The sequence below is a fragment of the Pan paniscus genome, chromosome 20, assembly GCF_029289425.2.
Source record: "Pan paniscus chromosome 20, NHGRI_mPanPan1-v2.0_pri, whole genome shotgun sequence".
NCBI classification, from domain to species: domain Eukaryota; kingdom Metazoa; phylum Chordata; class Mammalia; order Primates; family Hominidae; genus Pan; species Pan paniscus.
The window spans coordinates 9,049,341-9,071,160 of NC_073269.2; the positions used below are offsets into that span (position 1 = coordinate 9,049,341).

The 21,820-nt window shown below is 54.0% G+C and overlaps 2 protein-coding genes across 4 annotated transcripts in view; both read right to left on the minus strand.

Annotated features, from left to right (window-relative positions):
• Positions 1–14,437, minus strand: part of MYDGF (myeloid derived growth factor) — a 15,209-nt gene extending 772 nt beyond the window's left edge. Inside the window, exons 1-6 of one of the 2 annotated variants that reach the window (XM_003819284.5) lie at positions 14,114–14,437; positions 12,540–12,590; positions 8,844–8,905; positions 4,599–4,680; positions 3,861–3,933; positions 1,481–2,020 (exon numbers count right to left, since the gene is read on the minus strand). In XM_003819284.5, coding sequence (XP_003819332.1) covers positions 1,941–2,020; positions 3,861–3,933; positions 4,599–4,680; positions 8,844–8,905; positions 12,540–12,590; positions 14,114–14,287 — 522 coding nt within the window. In that variant the 5' untranslated portion in view covers positions 14,288–14,437 and the 3' untranslated portion in view covers positions 1,481–1,940. Of the gene's footprint in view, positions 1–1,480; positions 2,021–3,860; positions 3,934–4,598; positions 4,681–8,843; positions 8,906–12,539; positions 12,591–14,113 lie in introns of those variants that run through there. The other variant, XM_024926493.4, reaches the window with a different exon arrangement.
• A 4,284-nt stretch (positions 14,438–18,721) lies between these two features.
• Positions 18,722–21,820, minus strand: part of DPP9 (dipeptidyl peptidase 9) — a 50,203-nt gene continuing 47,104 nt past the window's right edge. For both annotated transcript variants that reach the window (XM_034944170.3, XM_008972637.4), the window contains one exon: positions 18,722–20,145. In XM_034944170.3, the coding sequence (XP_034800061.1) occupies positions 20,053–20,145 (93 nt within the window). In that variant the 3' untranslated portion in view covers positions 18,722–20,052. The remainder of the gene's footprint in view (positions 20,146–21,820) is intronic.

The following is a 21,820-nucleotide window of genomic DNA, read 5'->3' on the forward strand; positions in this document are numbered from 1 at the left end:
GCTTGGACCCAGGAGGTTGAGGCTGCGGTGAGCCGAGATCGCACCACTGCACTCCAGCCTGGGTGATGGAGCAAGATTCTGTCCAAAAAAAAAAAAAGCACACATATGCACACGTAAGGTCAGAGGGGAAGCTCCTGTGTGTCCCGAGATGCCCTGATGTATGCTAGTGCATCAGGCCACCCGGGCATCATCCTTGATGACAGCCAGGGATCCAGAAGCTGTGGGCGAATCCCAGCTGACCAGGAGAGAGTCCCCCTACCTTGGCCAGGGTACTGGTGGTGGGCACTGTTTCCCACGGCCTTTTCTGCACAGGAGGCCCTAGCAACCCTGTCGTGCTCATCTTCTGGGCCCTGTGGAGCCTCAGAGTCAAGAGCTGGAAAGCCTCCTGGCCCTGGCGGGGGGGTCTTCAGACCTCAGAGCACTGCCATTCCTGGTCTAGGGGCCCTTCCCGCTGATGTGTGCGGCTGTCAGTCCTTTCCTCATGTGGTGGCATCAAGTGTGTGCTGGGAAGTCAAGGCTGGCTGGTTCTTTTTCTTTTGAGACAGGGTGTCACTCTGTGGCCCAGGCTGGACTACAGTGGCGCGATCTTGGCTCACTGCTGCCTTGGACTCCTGGGTTCAGGCGATTCTCCTGCCTCAGGCTCCTGAGTGGCTGGGATTACAGGTGTGCACCACCACACCTGGCTAATTTTAAAATTATTTATTTTTTGGTAGAGATGGGGGTCTTGCTATGTTGCCTAAGCTGGTCTTGAACTCCTAGTGTCAAGAGATTCTCCCACCTTAGCCTCTCGAAGTGCTGGGATTCATAGGCGTAAACCATCCTGTCTGGTCTGTTTTTGTTTTTTAGTCACTGTTGCAACCCAGCTTCAAAAAACTAAGGGAGGCTGGCCACAGTGGCTCATGCCTATAATCCCAGCTCTTTGGGAGGCCGAGACAGGTGGATTGCTTGAGCTCAGTTCGAAACCAGCCTGAGCAACATGGCAAAACGCTGTCTCTATCAAAAGAAGATGCAAAAATTAGCCGGGCATGGTGGCGTGTGCCTGTAGTCCCAGCTACTTGGAAGGCTGAGGTGGGAAGATTGCTTGAGCCCAGGAGGTGGAGGTTGCAGTGAGCCGTGTTACACCACTGCACTTCAGCCTGGGTGACAGGAGAAGACCCTGTCTCAAAAGAAACAAACTAAGGGAAACCAATGCCCCAGGCTGCAGAGAGCAGGTCGGCCTTGGAACATCCTCCTGCGCTGGGGCCTGTGGCAGCCACAGAAACCCGGGTGTGAATTCACAACATGTGGGGGACCCAGGGACAGCGAGTGCCAAGGGGGGAAGGGGGCAAGTTCACATACAGCCACCTTGGGATCTAGCGCTTCGATGCCTGCAGAGAAGTCCCACCCAGAGACACCGCCCACCCGCCCACGGTGGGGCAGTGTCAGCCGCGTCTGAGCTCCTGACCCGCAACGGCCAGCCGGGAGGGCCCAGGCTGTGGGGTTGCTTTTTAATGTTCTTATTTATTTAAATATGAAAAAACATTTCATCTCTTCCCAGTTCATCTGAAAGGAGGTCCCCTGGGTAAACATAGGAAAGCAGTTCTGCAGGCTCATGAAGGATGCTCGGCTGGAGGTCGGGGGGAGCATGGCTGCTTTCCCCAGCGTAGCCCCCATGTTCCCCACCCTCTTTGTGCCCCGGATCTGCGATCCTGAGTCCAGAAGAGCTCAGCAGGAAGTGGGAACTGAGAAGCTGTTGGGAGCCAGGAGGGCCCTGGACCCTCTGTTCTCTGCCCCAGGGCTTCAGCCACCCTGCAAGCCCCTCCGGACAAGGCAACGTCAGCCCAGGTAGAAAACTTAAGAGTCCCTCCTAGAAAACCAGTGATGTGCTGGCCCTTTCAGGGCCACAGGCCCCTTCAGCTTCACCGGAGATGAGAAGGTGCCACCCGCAACAGGGCTGCTGGTCACAGCTCAGTGCGCGATGCCTTGGCCACAATCACCAGCTTGGACAGCTCAGCTTTGAATGCCCCGGGCCTGTGAGCCACTGCAAGAAAGAAACACATGGTTGGGCCCTCAACATTGAAAATTCTCAGAAGTCCGGAGGATTTGGGGTGGGGCCCATGGTGGGGGCTGAGCAGGGAAGGGGAGCAGTCTCCAAAGCAGACTCCCATGTGAAAAGGCCCCAGGCACTGAAATTCTTACGGGTGACAGACAGGAAAACGGTGATGTGGAGGGTAAGGTCGGTGGGGCTAACATAGATGGCAGGCAGCAGGAAGCCACAGAAAGACCTGAGGTGGGAAGAACCCTGGTCATTTGTGCCATGTTGTCAAGAAGAGATGCAGAAAGGGGCCAGAAGAAGCCCAGGAAGGAGATGATCCCGGCCTGAACAGGATGCAGGGTGGGTCAGGCTGCAAGACCTCCTGCTCAGTGGGTGAACCTGTCTGAGGCCCTCATGACACTTCAGCAGGGTCAGAACTCTGACTTCCACTGCTTCACCCAAGTCTCCTGGCCCTACCTGCTGTGTCCACTCCCTTGGCTCCCACCCTTGCCCCAGCTTGGCACCTCCGATTCCTCTTTCTGCTTAGCATTGGCGCCATGCAGCTGAATGTGGCTTGAGGACACTGGTGCTGCTCAGGCAACCGAAGAAGGACCCTGATGTTTCCCAGTGACCCCTGCAGCCTCCCCTCGGCATGCCACAGTCCCAGCCTCAAAGCCCTGATGGTTTCTACTTTATTTCATTTATTTATTTTTTAAAATTTATTATTTTTTTTTTGAGATGAGAGTCTTCCTCTGTTGCCTAGGCTGGAGTGCAGTGGTGCAGTCTCGACTCACTGCAACCTCCTGCTCCTAAGTTCAAGAGATTCTCCTGTCTCTGCCTCCTGAGTAGCTGGGATTATAAACATGTGCCACCATCCTTGGCTAATTTTGGTATTTTTAGTAGAGAAGGGGTTTCACCATGTTGGCTAGGCTGGTCTGGAACTCCTGGCCTCCCAAAGTGCTGGGATTACAGGTGTGAGCCACCATGCCCAGCCCTGTTTATTGTTTTTGAGACAGAGTCTTACTCTGATGCCCAGGCTGGAGTGCAGTGGTGCGATCATAGCTCAATGCAGCCTCGACCTCCTGGGCTCAAATAATCCTCCCACCTCAGCTTCCTAAGTAGCTGAGACTACAGGTACACACCACCATGCCCGGCTAATTTTTTTTCTTTTTGAGACAGAATCTTGCTGTCTTCCAGGCTAGAGTGCAGTGGCACAATCTCAGCTCACTGCAACCTCCACCTCCCAGGTTCCAGCAATTCTCCTGAATAGCTGGGATTACAGGTGCGCACCACCACGCCTGGCTAATTTTTTGCATTTTTAGTAGAGATGGGGTTTCATTATGTTGGCCAGCTGGTCTGGAACTCCTGACCTCAAGTGTTCCGCCCGCCTCGTCCTCCCAAAGTGCTGGGATTACAGGCGTGAGCCACTGCGCCCAGCCTGATTTTTAAAAAAATTTTGTAGAGACAGGGTCTCGCTATGTTGCCCCGGCTGGTCTTGGCCTCCTGGGCTCCAATGATCCTCCCACCTTAGCCTCCTGAGCAGCTGCGGTAACAGGCATGAGCCACCGCGCCCAGCTAAGATAAAGTTCTAGTGGCACACAGCCACACCCATGCATGGACATACTGTCTGCAGCAGCTTTGTGCCACAATGGCACAGCTCTAGACAGAACCCACAGTGCCACAAACCTGAAGATATTGACGAGGTGGCCTTTATAGAATCAGTTTGTGGATGCCTGGTCTACAGTCTCCAGGACCCCTATGGCTGACCCCCCTCTCCAAACTGCCCCGATTGCCCACCCTTGGATGGGGGTGGCGTCACCTCTACCCCATCCCCATCTTTCCGTACCTGCTGTTTTGGTCACTTCAAATTCCTCAGTTTTCAGAGGGACATCACTTTCTCTTTCAAATGCGGCTTTAGACTGAAAAAGAATGAGTGGAAACTTTACCAGGGCCAGTTCAGTGCTCATGATTAGGAAAACGATTGAGTTTGCTTTCCAGAGAAGCACAGACTAAAGCTTTGTACTTTTACTAGAGATGGAGAGGAGACTTTTTTGTTTTTGAGCCAGGACCTCACTCTACTGTCCAGGCTGGAATGCAGCAGTGCAATCATAGCTCACTGCAGCTTCAAAGTCCTGGACTCAAGTGATCCTCCTGCTGCGGCCTCCTGAGTAGGTGGGACTATGGGTGCATGCCAACACGCCTGGCTATTTTTTTTTTACTTTTGGTAGATATAGGGTCTTGCTATGTTGCCTAGGCTGGTATCAAATTCCTGGCCTCAAGCAATCCTCCTGCCTCAGCCTCCCAAATTGCGGGGATTACTGGCATGAACCGCCGCGCCTGGCCTGGAGAAGTCTTTTCTGGCATATACAAGAGAAGCCAGCAGCAACAGGTTACCAAACCCCCGTGCCCCTGGCCTGGGGGCGTCTGTGTGCCAGGTTCCTGCAAGTTACACACCCTACCTCTGCAGGATTCGCTGTCCCCTCTCCTCCCTGTCCCCATGGAGCCCTCTTGTGGCAGGACATCTCACAGCTGCCCCAGTGCACAGAAGCCACACCCGGAGCCTGCCCCACTCCAAGATACTCACGTAGGCCATGGCGTACTCGATCTCAGCGCCCCGCACCTCCGCCTTGAACTGTGTGAAGTACAGATAGGACTTCCCCTGGGGCCTGCAGAGGAAGAGGGGGCGAGGGAGTCAGGCCAGGGCTGCTGGGTCTGGGTCTGTGTGCCCTGGAAGGAGCCCCGCCAGGGACTCGGGCTGGGGTCAGCAGGTCTCGTGCCTGCTTCTCAACATGGACACCATTCCCAAGCACGAGCACCTGCTGACTGGGAAGGACGGATGGGGCCCTCTCAACAGCAGACCCTCTTTCTTTTGTGCCAGAATTTTTTTTTTTTTTTTTTTTGGAGACGAGTCTCACTCTGTTGCCCAGGCTGGATGGCAATGGCACAATCTCACTCACTGCAGCCTCTGCCTCCTGGGTTTAAGTGATTCTCCTGCCTTAGCCTCCCTTGTAGCTGGGAGTACAGGCACCCACGACCACATCTGACTAATTTTGGTATTTTTAGTAAAAACATGGTTTCACCATGTTGGCCAGCCTGGCCTGAACCCCTGACCTCAAGTGATCCACTCGCCTCAGCCTCCCAGAGGGCTGTGATTAGAGGTGTGAGCCACTGTGCCTGGCCCCTTTGTGCCAGAATGTTCTTCCAGCTCATTCATAGACACGCCTCTCTCCCCTGTGGGCTGGGAGCTGCTCTGGGACAGGACCCCATGTCCATTCACTGCACACGGCTTCTTGGTTGCTGACAGCAATCCAGGTACTACGACAGGGGCTGGGGCTGGGCAATGAGAGGCCAGTAAAGGCTTCTCAGAGGGCATTGACTAGGAAGTACAGGAGTTAACTTAAGAAGTGGGGAGGATCATCTGCCCAGGTCTCTAGAAGGCTGCTAACGGGGGCTTCTAAGGAACTGGAGTGGCAGAAGGTGTCGGAAGGTGACAGCAGGGGATGATGGCATCTCTGGTGTGAAGAGAGTGTGATGGGGACGGAGGGGTAGCAGGGGGGCCATTTCTGTGGAAGCCCTGGCTGGGGTTCTATGTGCATGGGTGGGGTGGGGGTATCCAGGGAGCCCTAGATTCTTCTTTAAGCCCTAGCACTGCCAACAGCCCTGGTCAGGGAGGGTCCAGTCACTGTCTGAGATGAGGAGGCCTGGGGTGGCAGGTCTCCGGGGCTGAGCATGCCCCTGGGGAGCTTTTGTGGGGGTTGGACAGGAGGATTCAGGCTCAAGGTGAGCCCAGCCACCATCCCAACTGCTCCAGACCTGCACCTGTGCAGATGCCCTCTGGGGAGCTGGCACTCAGGGGTCCATGCAGGGCAGTGGCCTGCAGAGAGACGATGGCGACCGTGGGCTTCCCCAAGACTACAGGGCGGCCTCTGCAGGGTCTCTCTGGGCTGATGGGGCCTATCTCCTCTCAATGACCCTGCTGATGCCTCCTGGGGCCTTGGCCTGCCTGTGATGCAGCCAGTTCCATGGAGTGGGTGAGAATCTCCCCAGAAACACCTGCTGTTTGTAAAGCGCCCCGCAGGGCACGGCGGGACAACACCCACACGAGGCAGCAAATCACACCCTGTCCTTCAATTAAACGTCGCCACTCCCTGATCTCTGCCTCCCATTTGTCAACGTGCTTTAACCTGACCGCAGTGGTGGAGCTATAGCTTGGACTTCTCCCTCCAAAGTGTCTGCACAAAATAAAGGCTCAAGAAATACCCACTGTTTGGGCTGAGACATTCTGGGCCAAGGATCAGGGAAGAAGGGACAAGATTCCTGAAGCCCCCGACCCCCTCCCCACCGGGGGGCCTGACGGCTTCCTTCCCTTCATGACCTTGCTCAGATCGAGCTGGGATCTAGGCAGTGGGGTTACGAGAATGAGTGGGGCGAGTGGAGCCGGGATAAGCCCATAAACCATGAGCCTGACAGAGGATGGCGGCAGGGGCAGAATCGGGCGGTGTCTGGGGAGACTTGGGGAGGGGCTGTGGACCTAGATGCATGTGTGTTCTGGCAGGTGGAAGAGAGTGCACAGCTTTTGTCTGATTCCCAGATGTCTGCACCCCAAGAAGGCTATGAGCCATCAGGCTGGTCCTTCAGAGAACATGCTGGTAAAGACCTGCCTGAGGGGAAACAGCTGGGGCCCCTTCTGGTGGGACACATTCCCCAGGAGATAGCATCATCCAAACCTCCACAGCCACTACCCCACAGACTCCCACACCTGCCACCTGCCTAGCTCGTCCCCAGCCCAGACCTGCACCAGCTCCGCCAGTTCCACCAGGACTCTGCCCAGCACCTTCCTCCTCCTCCTACCCCAGCCAGCTGATTCCACAGCCTCCAATCTGTGCCCTCCCCTCCTCCCTGTCCTCATTTTACACAGCCTCCAGTCTGTGCCTTCCCCTCCCACTCCGTCCTCATTCTACAGCCTCCAATCTACTCTCCCCACCCCACTCCATCCTCATTCTACAGCCTCCGATCTACATTCCCCACCCACCTCATCCTCATTCTACAGCCTCCAATCTACCCTCCCCACCCGTCCTGTCCTCATTCTACACAGCCTCCAATCTACCCTCCCCACCCACCCCATCCTCATTCTACAGCCTCCAATCTACCCTCCCCACCCACCCCATCCTCATTCTACAGCCTCCAATCTACCCTCCCCACCCGTCCTGTCCTCATTCTACACAGCCTCCAATCTACCCTCCCCATCCGTCCTGTCCTCATTCTACACAGCCTCCAATCTACCCTCCCCACCCACCCCATCCTCATTCTACAGCCTCCAATCTGTGCCCTCTCCACCCACCCCATCCTTATTTTACACAGCCTCCAATCTACGCTCCCATCCACCCCATCCTCATTCTACAGCATCCAATCTACTCTCCCCACCCACCCCATCCTCATTCTACACAGCCTCCAATCTACCCTCCCCACCCACCCCACCCTCATTCTACAGCCTCCAATCTACCCTCCCCACCCACCCCATCCTCATTCTACAGCCTCCAATCTACCCTCCCCACCTCATCCTCATTCTACAGCCTCCAATCTACGCTCCCACCCACCCCATCCTCATTCTACAGCCTCCAGTATACCCTCCCCACCCACCCTGTCCTCATTCTACACAGTCTCCAATCTGTGCTCTCCCCACCCACCCCATCCTCATTCTACAAAGCCTCCAATCTACCCTCCCCACCCACCCCATCCTCATTCTACACAGCCTCCAATCTGTGCCCTCTCCACCCACCCCATCCTCATTCTGCACAGGCTTCAATCTGCGCCCCACCCCCAACCCCCGACTCCATCCTGGTTGGTGCCTGGAGGGGCTCCCTGCCTCAGCCTGCCTCCTTTAGCCGGGGGGATCTGAGCTCCACATGTTCCTGCAGGGAGCCCTCTGGAATAGGACTCAGCCAGGAAAAGAAATGAGGCTGACACGGGCCTCAGCACGGATGAGCCTTGAGGACGTCACGCTCAGTGAGAGAAGCCAGACACCAAAGGCCACACAGGGAAGGTTTGACCCCATTTCTATGCAATGTCCAGGACACACCCATCCACAGAGACAGGAGGGGGATGCGTGGCTGCCATGTGCTGGGAAGGAGAATGACTCTGATGGGAACAGAGTTTATTTTCAGGGGATGAAAATGTTCTGGAAGCAGAGGTCTGGCTGCACACCTCTGAGAAAGTACTCCATGCAGCTGAATTGTGAGCTTAAAATGCTGTGCTTTATGGAATTTTATCTCAATTTTTAAACATTGCCAAAAAGGGTCAGGCATGGTGGCACACGCCTGTAATCCCAGCTACTCAGGAGGCTGAGGGAGGAGAATCGCTTGAACCCAGGAGGCGGAGGCTGCAGTGAGCCAAGATTGCTCCACTGCACTCCAGCCTGGGCAAAAGATGGAGACTCCATCTCAAAAAAAAAAAAAAAAAAAATTGCCAAAAAGCCCTTTGGTGAGTTTGTCTCACCCTTAGGGGAGGGTGGAGCCCCTTGGGGCCTTCCTGGGCCCTGGTCCACGCTCCGCACCCTCTGAGCTGCTTCTCCTTTTCCTGGGACCTTGCCCCGCACAGGCTCCCCCCGTCTCCCCCAGACCTTCTCAGTCTCTGCATCAGTGCACTTCCTTGGGGAGCACTCCCACCCCAGCGATCCTGCCACCCCCCACCTGCACATGCATGAGTCTCTCTGCTGGTCTGTCTTCCCCTCCAGGGGTGCAGCCCTCGTTCCCTGCCTTCCAAAGCAGCTCCTGAGGCCACAGGGCAGGCCAACGGCAGCCGGAAATGCCATCCCCACCCCGAGTCTCACCTCCAGATGGTGCAGGTGAAGTGCTGGTGGTCTTCGCTGGTCCCCAGACTCATCTGCCATTGCTGGGGAGAGAAGACAGCGCGGGTCAGCCCCGGACACACAGCTGCTCTCGGAGCCTTCTAGGTGTGCCTCTGATTCTACAGTCAGGCCACCTCTTCTGTACCTCCCAATTCAGGGGCTGGCCACTAAATCCCCTGCCCCGCCCTCCTGGTGGCCTGGGGTTTGCTGTCATCTGTGATCAGGGAGCCTGCCTGCACCACATCCTTCCCATAAAAGTGGTGCCTCTAATGAGAACTAACCCAAAGTGGCTCCCACGGATGGGGAAATAGGAACAACGCTGTTTGTTTGTTTGTTTGTTTTTGAGATGGAGTCTCTCTCTGTGGCCTGGGCTGGCGTGCAGTGGCACGATCTCGCCTCACTGCAACCTCTACCTCCTGGGCTCAAGCGATCCTCCCACCTCAGCCTCCCAAGTAGCTGGGACCACACCCAGCTAATTTTTGTGTTTTGTAGAATCACTGTCTTGCCATATTGCCCAGGCTGGTCTCAACCTCCTGGCCTCAAGCAATCCTCCCACCTTGGCCTCCCAAAGTGCTGAGATTACAGATATAAGCCACCACGCCAGGCCTAAGAACAACTCTTAAACATATAAATAGATGTCCAGGCCGGGCGCGGTGGCTCACGCCTGTAATCCCAGCACTTTGGGAGGCCGAGGCAGGCAGATCACGAGGTCAGGAGATCAAGACCATCCTGGCTAACATGATGAAACCCCATCTCTACTAAAAATACAAAAAATTAGCCGAGCGCGGTGGTGGGCGCCTGTAGTCCCAGCTACTTGGGAGGCTGAGGCAGGAGAATGGCGTGTACCCAGGAGGCGGAGCTTGCAGTGAGCTGAGATCGCGCCACTGCACTCCAGCCTGGGCGACAGAGCGAGACTCTGTCTCAAAAAAAAAAAAAAAAAAAAAAAAAGATGTCCCATATCATTTATGAAAAATAAAGAAACGCAAGCTGAATTATTGTGAGATACCTTTTTCTCACAGGTCAGAAGGGCAAAAGCCCTCCTGTCTGCTAACACACCATATGGGTGTGAAAACCAAGACTATTCCAGGTTGTCGGTGGAGCTGCAACAGGTACAAGCAAAATGGAAAATGCAGGCTGGGCATGGTGGCTCATGCCTGTAATCCCAGCACTTTGGGAGGCCGACGTGGGATGATCACTTGAACCCAAGAGTTCAAGACCAGCCTGGGCAACATAGCGAGACCCCATCTCTAAAATGACTGGCCTCTTGCATGATGTTACCACCGGGGAACCTGGTTAAAGGGTACTTGGATCTCTCTGTAGGATTTCTTACAAGTGAATGTAAATCTACCATGATCTCAAAACATACAGTTTTACTTTTTTTTTTTTTTTTTTGAGATGGAGTCTCGCTCTGTCACCCAGGCTGGAATGCAGTGGTGCAATCTCAGCTCACTGCAACCTCTGCCTCGTGGGTTCAAGCGATTCTCCTGCCTCAGCCTCCTGAGTAGCTGGGATTACAGGCGCGTGCCACCACGCCCTGCTAACTTTTGTATTTTCAGTAGAGATGGGGTTTCACCATCTTAGCAAGGCTGGTCTCAAACTCCCGACCTCAGGCGATCCACCTGCCTTGGCCTCTCAAAGTGCTGGGATTACAGGTGTGAGCCACCGCGCCCAGCCCAGTTTTACTTTTAAGAAAATGGACCCATGAATCCCACTTCTGGGTGGTTTTCCCACAGATGTAACTGCACTTGTACAATGAACCCTGGCCAAGGTTATTCACGGACTGGGTTGGAAGTAACCCTCAATCCATTAGTACGGGATTGTCAACTCCACACGTCCATGCAATTGAAGCGCTTTACATAGGATACAGAAAAATCTCTAGGAGGCCGGGCGCCGGTGGCTCACACCTGTAATCCCAGCAGTTTGGGAGGCCGAGGCAGGCCGATCATTTGAGGTCAGCAGTTCAAGATCAGCCTGGCCAACATGGCGAAACCCATCTCAAGGTGTTGACCGGGCTAGGCTCTTACTGGTAGCTCAAGATCCTCTTCCAAGCTCTTGTGGTTGTGGCAGATTTCAGTTCCTCTTGGTTGCGGGACTGAAGTCTTCATTTCCTTGCTGCCAGCCAGAGGCTGTTCTCAGCTCCTAGAGGCGGCGTGTATTCCCTGCCCTGCAGTTCCCTCAAGGGCAGCAGTGGCGTATGTGTCCATGTGCTTCAAATCACCCTTTTTTTTTGAGACAGAGTCTCGCTCTGTCGCCCAGGATGGAGTGCAGTGGCGCGATCTTGGCTCGCTGCAAGCTCCGCCTCCCAGGTTCACGCCATTCTCCTGCCACAGCCTCCCCAGTAGCTGGGACTACAGGTGCCCACCAAAACACCCGGCTAATTTTTTGTATTTTTAGTAGAGACGGGGTTTCACCGTGTTAGCCAGGATGGTCTCGATCTCCTGACTTTGTGATCCACCTGCCTCGGCCTCCCAAAGTGCTGGGATTACAGGCATGAGCCAGTGCGCCTGGCTCGCCCGGCTAATTTTTGTAGTTTTAGTAGAGACGGGGTTTCACCATGTTGGCCAGGCTGGTCTGGAGCTCCTGACTTCAGGTGATTCGCCAGCCTTGGCCTCCCAAAGTGCTGGGATTATAGGCATGAGCCACTGTGCCCGGCCCAAATCATCTTTACTGGCTCTTCTGCCACCAGCTGGAGACAACAGCCAGCAAGGAAACCGGGACCTTGGTCCCTGAACCACAAGTAACTGAATTCTGCCAACTAAGAGCTTGAAGGAGAGGATTCTTCTCCCAGCCCAGAGACTTTTTTTTTTTTTTGAGACAGGGTCTTGCTCTGTTGCCCAGTAGCACAATCACGGCTCACTACAGCCTTGACCTCCTGGGCTCAAGCAATCCTCCCACCTCAGTCTCACAAGTAGCTGGAACCACAGGTGCACGCCACCACGCTGGGCTAATTTTTTTATTTTCTGTAGAGATGGGGCATGAGCCACCATGCCTTGCCTGTGATACCTTTATTTATTTATTATTTATTTTTTGAGACAGAGTCTCGCTCTGTTGCCCAGGCTGGAGTGCAGTGGCACAATCTTGGCTCACTGCAACCTCCGTCTCCTGGGTTCAAGTGATTCTCCTGCCTCAGCCTCCTGAGTAGCTGGGCCTACAGGCATGTGCCACCATGCCCAGCTAATTTTTGTATTTTTAGTAGAGATGGGGTTTTGCCATGTTGGCCAGGCTGGTCTCGAACTTTGACCTCAGGTGATCTGCCCGCCTCAGCCTCCCAAAATACCTTGAGTTTGGTTTTATGAAGCACACAGCTGAGCTGACCCAGACTTCTGACCTACAAAGCTATGAGATAATAAATGGGTGCTGTTTTAAGCCCCTAAGCTGTGATAACTTGTTGCACTGCATATAAAATACAACATCCCAACAGATGCTCATGGGGATGGCAGACTCCCATCTCCCCTCCCTCCTTCTGTCCAGACATTTGCTTGCTCTGTGGAATAATAACAGCAGAATCTGTCGTCACTGTTTAATGCCAATACTCTCCCTTTTTATTGGTTTAGGAAGAGTTATTCAATGAGTGTAAGGTGATATAGGTGAGACCCAACCCTGCTGTCTGCTACAGAACATCTCCATACAACAATGGATACTGTCACAGTAAGCTAGAGGGAATTTTGAACAACTCACCTCATTGGTCCCTCCTTGAGAGGCGTAAGTGAACATACACGTATATTTGTCCTAGAGAATGGAAGGAAAAAAAAGGTTTGGTAGAAGGAAATTTTTATTTTGTTTAAGAGACGGGGTCTTGCTGTCACCCAAGCTGGAGTGCAGGGGCACAATGACAGCTCACTGCAGCCTCGAACTCCCAGGTTTGAGTAATCCTCTTGCCTCAGCCTCTCAAGTAACTGAGACAATAGGTACGCAACCACCACACCCGACTAATTTTTTTTTTTTTTTTTTTTTTTTTGAGGCAGAGTCTTGTTCTGTCGCCCAGGCTGAAGTGGGATGATCTCAGCTCACTGCAACTTCTGCCTCCCGGGTTCAAACGATTCTCCTGCCTCAGCCTCCTGAGTACTTGGGATTACAGGCACCTGCTACCACACCTGGCTAATTTTTCGTATTTTTGTAGAGATGGGTTTTGCCATGGGACCTGGACAAGTGAAAACTTTTCTGAGCCTCTAGTTTCTCTCTGTTTCTCTTTTTTATGTGAAGCATTTTCTCATCTGTAACTTGGGCCTAACATATAAAGGACTTGGCATCACACCTAACTATAAGGAAGTAGTCAACAAACTGGCCTGGCACAGTGGCTCACGCCTGTAATCCCATCACTTTGGGAGGCCGAGGTGGGCGGGTCACCTGCGGTCAGGAGTTCAAGACCAGCCTGGCTAACATGGTGAAATCCCATCTGTACTAAAAATACAAAGATTAGTAGTCCCAGCTACTTGGGAGGCTGCGGCAGGAGAATGGCATGAACCTGGGAGGCAGAGGTTGCAGTGAGCCAAGATCGCGCCACTGCACTCCAGCCTGGGCGACAGAGTGAGGCTCCATCTCAAACAACAACAACAACAATTATCCGGGTGTGGTGGCACACGTCTGTAATCCCAGGTACTGGGGAGGCTGAGGCAGAAAAATTGCTTGAACCCAGAAGGCTAAGGATGCAGTGAGCCGAGATCCCGCCACTGCACGCAAGTCTAAAAAGAAATAGTCAAAAAACAGTAAAGATACCGTTATTACAGGCGGGGAAAGGGAGGCTGAGAGGGGAAGGGACTTTGCCGACAAGCTGAGTACAGGGCTGAGGGCCCGGCCTCACACCCTCGGTGAGGGGGGACCTTGTGCAATGGAAGGAAGGAGCACTTCCTCCCTCTTCGGAGCTGCAGCGACTGATTTCCTTCAGGCCCAGGAGGGCAGATGCTCTTTAGCCTCCTGCCGCTCCCATCACTGACCCCTCCCCACCTCTGCGTCTGGAGGACAGGGGTGCCTGGACACTCCAGGCAGGCGACAGGTGACAGGTGATCACGCCCCCTCAACGCCGCCGGCGCCCACAAGGCCCCGCTCCCTATGAGTTCAGTCCTGCCCCAGTGATGACCCCGGCCTCACGGTCCCGCGCCCCCCACTCAGCCTCCGACCCTAACAATCCGCACCCTTTCTTCAGTACCCACCTCCGCGGTCCGCGCCCCCTCCTCGGGCCCCGCCCCCAATGCTCCGCGCCCCCTCCCCGGGCCTGCCAGCACTCAAATATCCGGGACGGCGGTGGCACGTACCCCCGGGCCCACGTTATGGGAGAAGGAATGCACGACGCCTCCGGGCCGCACGTCAAACGCCACCGTCGTGGGCTCGGACACCGCCTCCGCCGGCCTCAGCGCCACGGCCCCTAGGAGCAGCGCGGCCCACAAGCTCGCGCCGACGCCGTTCCACCCTCCGCTGGGCGCCGCCATGTTGGACTAGGGTCCTCAGGGCAGGCGCGGGTGGACGGGGCGCGGCGAGGGACACGTGGAGCGTCCGCCGGAGGCCCCGTCGGCGTCGGCTGTCCACGTGACCCGGCACGCCCCGCCCTGTCCACCGCCCGGGGCCACCATCTTGGGGGCGGGACTTTGCCGAGGGGGCGGGACTTTTGCCGAGGGGGCGGGGCCGCTGAGGGGGCGGCCTCGTACCCTAGGGACCCTGCGTAGCCCGGCGATCCTTGGAGGGTCCCTCAGGTGGTAATGGAGTTCGTTTTGGGGTCTCAGGGTCCCTCACCAGCCGTATGACTGACTGCAGCTCTTTCAGTTAGGAGATGTACAGGGAGTGAGGGAAATCGAAGGTCACCATTAGGCGAACTTCTCATAATCGTTGCAGCCAAGATGTGTGTGCATCGATATTCAAAATTAGCAGAGGGAAAGTAGGATGAGAAGCAGGATGCTTGCTTTTGTTTCCCTCTTGTTGCCCAGGCTGGAGGGCAGTGGCGCGATCTCGGCTCACTGCAATCTCCGCCTCCCAGGTTCAAGTGATGCACCTGCCTCAGCCTCCCGAGTAGCTGGGACTACAGGTGTTCACCACCACGCCCGGCTAATTTTTGTATTTTTAGTAGAGACAGGTTTTCACCATGTTGGCCAGGCTGGTCTTGAGCTCCTGACCCCAAGTGATCCGCCTGCCTCGGCCTTCCAAAGTGCTGGGATTACAGGTGTGAGTCATCACGCTCGACCAGTCTGTGTATTTGTTAATAGGATTATGTGGGTGTTCACTTCCTGGCTTTGATAACCTGGCTTGTCCTAGGGGTTACTGACGATGTTCACATTAGGGGGAGTTGGATGAAGCGTATTAGGAAACCCTACAGTTTCTGCAGATTTTCTGGGAGGCAAAAATTATTTCAAAATAAAAAGTTAAAAAGAAAATAATCCCTACCTCAAGGAGTTGTTGGGAGGAGTAAGTGAGGGAATTAAGTTCCCACACCGGGACGAATGAACTGAGAATTATATATTGTAGCTATTGCTATCATTAGATCCCAGGTTTTCAACTAGAGAAGGAAGTCATTCTTTGGTTACAAATGGCTTAACATTTCAAGAAAACACCAGTGGCCAGGCCTGGGGGGTCAAGAATTAAGCTGGTGTTTCTAGTCCTTCCCAACTGGCAAAAAACAGAATCCAGAGAGAAAACGTCATAGATGACTCCTAAGATGGGTTATAATTCACCCTTTGAGGAATTAAATCACTCTACTCCATAGCTACGGAGGGTGGTGAGCCCCAGGGAGGTGAGAAGGATCCCAGTGGAGGCTGACTCCTCTGCCAATGACAGAAAGTCCAAGCCAGTTGCCTTTCTGCAGTGGCAGCCTGTTCTAAATTGGGATACCTGCTTGCGTTAGGAAATTTATTGGCCGGGCGTGATACTTCATGCCTGTAATTCCAACCCTTCGGGAGGCCAAGGTGGGTGGATTGCTTGACCTCAGGAGTTCTAGACCATTCTGGGCAACATAGTGAGACCCCATTCCTATATATATATTCATATATTCATATATATATTCATATATTCATATATATATTCATATATTCATATATATATTCATATATTCATATATATATTCATATATATTCATATATATATTCATATATATTCATATATATATTCATATATATACTTATATATATATTTAAAGATATTTTAAGATTATTTTTTAAAGATAGCCGGGCATGGTGGTGGGCGCCTGTAATCCCAGCTACCTGGGAGGCTGGGGCAGGAGAATCTTTTGAACCCAGGAGGCATAGGTTACGGTGAGCTGAGATCATGCCACTGCACTCCAGCCTGGGTCCCAGAGCAAGACTCCGTCTTAATAAATAAATAAATAAACAAACAAATCTCTTCCTCCATGCAGCTGTCTGTTCTGGACCCATGAGACACTGTCTCCATAAACTGGACAAGCACAGTGCAGCCCTGTTCCTTAGGTGAGTGACACAGCACGGTTCCACTGATGGAGTCCCCATTACCTTACCACGGTGTTCAACTTTCAGCCTGTCACCATGAAGGATTCGATGCATGGCCGAGCTCTGCGGCTAACAAGGAATTTCAGTTGTGAGCTGTTGGGAGTCTGCTACGGAACCCAGGCAGGTTGTGCGTATGCGTGTGCATGCGTGTGTGTGTTCTTTCCAGAAAGGTTTGGGCCCCAAGTTTCACCCACCCACCACAAATCATCACACTAAAAGGATTAAAAGAAAAAACAAGGCTGGCCCCAGTACTTTGGGAGGCAGATCACTTTGAGCTCAGGAGTTTAAAAACTGCCTGGGCAAGATGGCAAGACACCGTCCCTATAAAAAATACAAAAACATTAGCTGGGCATGATGGCTTGTGCCTGTAGTCCCACTTACTTGGGAGGCTGAGGCCAGAGGATGACTTGAGCCATGGAAGCAGAGGTTGCAGTGAGCTGAGATTACACCACTGCACTCCAGCCTGGGTGACAGAGCGAAACCCTGTGTCCAAAAAAAAAAAAAAAAAAAAAAAAAAAGGAAAGAAAGAAAAAGAAAAGAAAACAAGGCTGGACACAGTGGCTCTTGTAATCTCAACACTTTGGGAGGCCAAGGTGGGAGGATCACTTGAGCCCAGGAGGTCGAGGTTGCAGTAAGCTGTGATTATACCACTGCATTCCTGCCTGGGTGACAGAGGAGCAAACAACAAATTATTCCACAGATCCCACTAATCATGATATGAAATCTGTCAGTCCTAAAGGACAAGATGCGATCACACAAATATTAGATTTTTTATTTTTTTATTTTTTTAAAATTTGAGACAAGGTCTTGCTCTGTCGCCCAGGCTGAAATGCAGTGGTAGTTTCAGCTCCCTACAGCCTTAACCTCCTGGGCTCAAATGATCCTCCCACTCAGCCTCCCAAGTAGCTGGGATTACAAGGCATGCAACACTCACCCAGCTATTATTATTATTATTTTTTTGTAGTGATGGGGTTTATGCCATGTTGCTGTGGCTAGTCTCAAACTCCTGTGCTCAAATGATTCGCCCACCTTGGCCTCCCAAAGTGCTGGCATTATAGGTGTGAGCCACTGTGCCTGGCCTCCTTTTTGTGTGTGTGTGTGTCTGTGTGAGACAGGGTCTCACTCTGTTGCCCAGGCTGGAGAAACCTCCTCAGCTCACTGCAACCTCCTCCTCCTCCAGGGCTCAAGTGATCCTCCCACTGCAGCCTCCTGAGTAGCTGGGACTACAGGTGTGCACCATTGCGCTGGGCTAATTCTTCAATTTTTAGTAGAGATGGGGTTTCACCATATTGCCCAGGCTGGTCTCAAACTCCTGGGTTCAAGTGATCTGCTGGCCTCAGCCTCCCAAAGTATTGCGATTACAGGCGTGAGCCACCACACACGGCCTTTTTTTTTGAGGCTGATCTCAAATGCCTGGGCTCAAGCCAACCTCTCACCTTGGCCTCCTGATCAGCTGCGATTACAGGTGGAGGCCACTGTGCCTGAGTCCCCTAAATATCATTTTGTACTGGAATTTTTTTCTTTTTTATACTTCCTTTTTGATGTTGTTGTTGTTGTTTTGGAGACTAGGGTCTTACTTTGTCACCCAGGCTGGAGTGCAGTGGCATGATCACAGCTCACTGCAGCCTCGACCTCCCGAGACTAAAGTGATCCTCCAGCCTCAACCTCCTGAGTAGCTGGGACTGCAGGCATGCGCCACTACACCCAGCTAATTTTGTTTTTGTAGAGCCAGGGTTTCACCATGTTGCCCAGGCTGGTCTCCAACTCCTGGACTGATGCAATCCACCCCTCTTGGCATCCAAAAGTGCTGGGATTACAGGTGTGAGCCACCACGCCCGGCCTCGTATGTTTTTTTAAGCCCCCCCCTTTTTTTTTTTTTAAAAAAAAGTGGAAATTTCCAAAGGATGGAGCAAGTGGATAAGCAGGGCAGTCCATCCCTGCTGTTAGAAATGGAGCCCACATGCCCCGCACGTTGCCAACAGGGTCTGCTGGGTGTCTTGGCTGCTGGGACGATGTGAGGAGGGCCTTGGCCTGTCGTGGTCCTCAGGGTGCAGAGTCTCAGGTAGAAAAGGAGGTGTTGGCTGGGGGAGGATCCAGCGTGGAGGATGCTGTAATTTGGGTTGTGCTGAGGCTCTGGGGAGCCCGGAGGGCCAGTCCAGGCCACACACGACAGCCAGAGCTGAGTCCCTGGAGACCGGTAGACCTTCCTAGACCAGCGAGGACAGGACTACCCTCATCAGGTGGCTGGGGCCATCCTCTGTGGGTCAGTCTTATCAGGGCATGGTGCCCAGGCAGCCCCAGCACCCCAGGAGTCCCCACAGATGGCAGTGCCCTTCTGCCATGTCTTGTCTGTTGCCCCCCGGAAGCCCCTCCCACTCAGGAGCCCCAGGACTTAGAAGGAACCTCAGGCAGGTGACATGTTTCCAACTGGAATCGTTTAATGTGTCTACTTCTTCCACGCATAATTATAAAAGAATAAGAATCGACAAAAATATTTTCTTTCCATAATATGTAGAGGTGGTTTGCTTCTTTTTTTTTTTTTTTTCTTTTCTTTTTACTTTTTTTTTTTGCCCGCCCCTGGCAGAGCTCTTGGCGGGGAGGGGGAAATATAACCCTGAGGTGGGGATGGTTCAGCTCCCAACCCCGGAACCCCTGGTGTGTACGGGTCAGGCAGACACATGTGGCTGGGCGGCTGGGCTGGGGAGGGGACAGCCGCCACTGACCAGCAGAGCGTGGAAGTTCGGTGCGTTTCAGTGCCTGCCTGAAAGCTTGGGGACAGGAGGGCTGTCCACAGGTGGTGCCCCCCACGGGCCCTGGCCGCTTCTCCTGTGGGGCCCGCATGACCCTCTGCTCGGGCTTGGGAAGAAATGGAGCCTACCAGGTGCTGGGTTGCAACCCCGCTGCCCGGTGTGGACCCCGAGTCTAGATTTAGGCACCCCTTGCTTTCTGTCTTTTATTTTTTATTTATTTTGAGACAGAGTTTCGCTCTTGTTGCCCAGGCTGGAGTGCAATGGTGCGATCTTGGCTCACCGCAACCTCCACCTCCCGGGTTCAAGCGATTCTCCTGCCTCAGCCTCCCGAGTAGCTGGGATTATAGGCACGCGCCACCACACCCGGCTAATTTTTTGTATTTTTAGTAGAGACGGGGTTTCCCCATGTTGGCCAGGCTGGTCTTGAACTCCCAACCTCAGGTGATCCGCCCGCCTCAGCCTCCCAAAGTGCTGGGATTACAGACGTGAGCCACCGCGCCCGGCCTGTCTTTTAAATAATTATGAAAAATATCCCCCCAAACAAAACACAAACATCAAGTGGGGGAGGCTGGCTGGGGGGGACAGGCAATTGCATGCTTGGGTGCTGGGGACGGTGGCTGGCCGGGCCAGGGGACTGAGAGGTCACAGGGAGCCCCAGGCGGAAGGCAGCCCGCTCCTCTGAGTCTCTTCTGGCCTCTCCAGTGCCCATCAGCGTGTGACTTCCTCCTCCCAGAAGGCGGGGAGAGGAGGGGCTGGCCCGAGACCACCATCTCTCTGTCTCGGCAACCAAGAAGCAGCGGACATAAAACCCAAGAGCGTTTAAAAAAGGATAAAAGGCGTCGGGGCGGTGAAGGCAGCAGCTCCTCGGGGCTGGCCAGCGCGGGGCGGGACAAAGTGCCTCACTGGGGCCCGCGGGCCACTCAGTCCCTCCCGCCTGGTTCCCCGCGGAGGCTGCAGCCGCTTGTGCTGTGATGTGGCGGCTCCCGGTAGGCAGGCTCAGAGGTATTCCTGTAGAAAGTGCAGCAACGTGACTTCATAGTGCTCGCCCGACTCGGGGCAGCGAATACTGTGTCTCTCGTTGGGGTAGATCTGCGGGGAGACAGGAGGCAGGGCTGGGGGGCGTGGCCGGACCACCCCCGTGTCCTAGGCTCCTCCCTTATTCTGGCTCAGGGCATCCGGGAAGGCGCAGGTGCTCTGAGGCCCAGTGATCTGGGTTTGAATCCCACCTCGGCTGTTGACTTGCAGTGTAACTCTGGGCCTCTCTAAAAAATGGGGTGAATCCGTACCTCACAGTCTTTGGGAGGGTTTGGTAAGACAAAGTTTACAAAACGCCTTGCGATGTGCACGCGCTTGCACAGAGGAAAGATTTAGGAAGAAACCGTTTGCCTCTTTCCCCCAAACCGGCTGACGGGAGACCAACTCATCTCTGTGGAGGTGGCTGAGGCTTCAAGCCTCAGGTACACCTGGTGCCCTGGTCTCGAGCCATTTCCACTTTACCAAAAGGCATGTGACTAGCTCTGGGCCTTAGGACAGCTGCCTTTGAGGATTTGTGAAGCATTTTCTGGGTCCTCTTAGCGCCCAAGGAGGATCAAGCCAAGAGGCAGGCAGTAACATGGAACTCCCCAGGCTCCTGAGACCTGGCCCAGCCAACGCCAGGCCTGGGGGTGGATCCACATGGGGATGCAGGTCCTGCCTCTGGCCACGAAGGAGGGCTCTCGAGGCACTGACGGACAACCCCTATAGCTCCCCCACTGCCCCCTAGGGGTTGGTAGGACCAAGGCATGAAAATAACCCCACGTTCTCCACAAAGAACCCCAGGGCTGGCCGGCAGCAGGGGCAGGTGGCCCATCTACGCCACCTCCTGCCAGTGAGATGGGTTTCTGAATCATCCCCTCCTCTCCAGGCTCCTGGTCCCCACTGTTGCCCATCACCCTGGGAATGCACCAAGCCACCCACTGGTTTCCCCTCCTCTACTCTTGCCTTCTTTAATCCATCCCTGGATGAATCACGAGTTTGATGACACCGTCCCCAGCCTAGACCTCTGCAAGGACTTGCCAGTCTGACATCAAGACCAGCTTCCAGGTCCTGCTGCCCCAGGCACTTCAAGGGCCCACTCCTTCCCCAGCCCGGGCAGTGGCACTCCCTGGGGCAGACTCTGCTGCCCTTGACACCAGCCGTATGCACATGTTGTGCCCATGCCTTTATGCCACTCTGGGTCCCAGCTGCCTGGTTACTTTTTCCTCTTGGCTAAGAGGGCAGATAGAGGGTCTGTCTGGCTCCCCAATGAGCTTCCAGACCAAGCCCAAGGCCCGGCATGTGACAAATGTGATTTGTGTATAAAGAGGGCCTGGGGCCGCCAGCTGCCTGGCCCAGATGTTTTGGGGTCTTTGAAACAGAAGGAGAGGTGCACTCTATCTGTCCCACACAATGCCATGTTCCCACCCCACAGTCTATCTCATCTCACGTTCTACTTCCTGTGGGGAGGCAGTGAGACAGGACCCTGGGCCCACCCTGTGTGCTGAATGCTTTTCTTTTTTCTTTCTTTTCTTTTCTTTTTTTTCTTTTGAGATGGAGTCTCCCTCTGCCGCCCAGGCTGGAGTGCAGTGGCGCAATCTCGGTTCACTGTAACCTCCGCCTCCCAGGTTCAAGCGATCCACCCGCCTCAGCCTCCCAAAGTGCTGGGATTACAGGCGTGAGCCACCACGCCCGGCCTGAATGCTTTTCTGAAGACCTTGTTTGGCCCCAGCAGCCTTCAAGGAGGCCG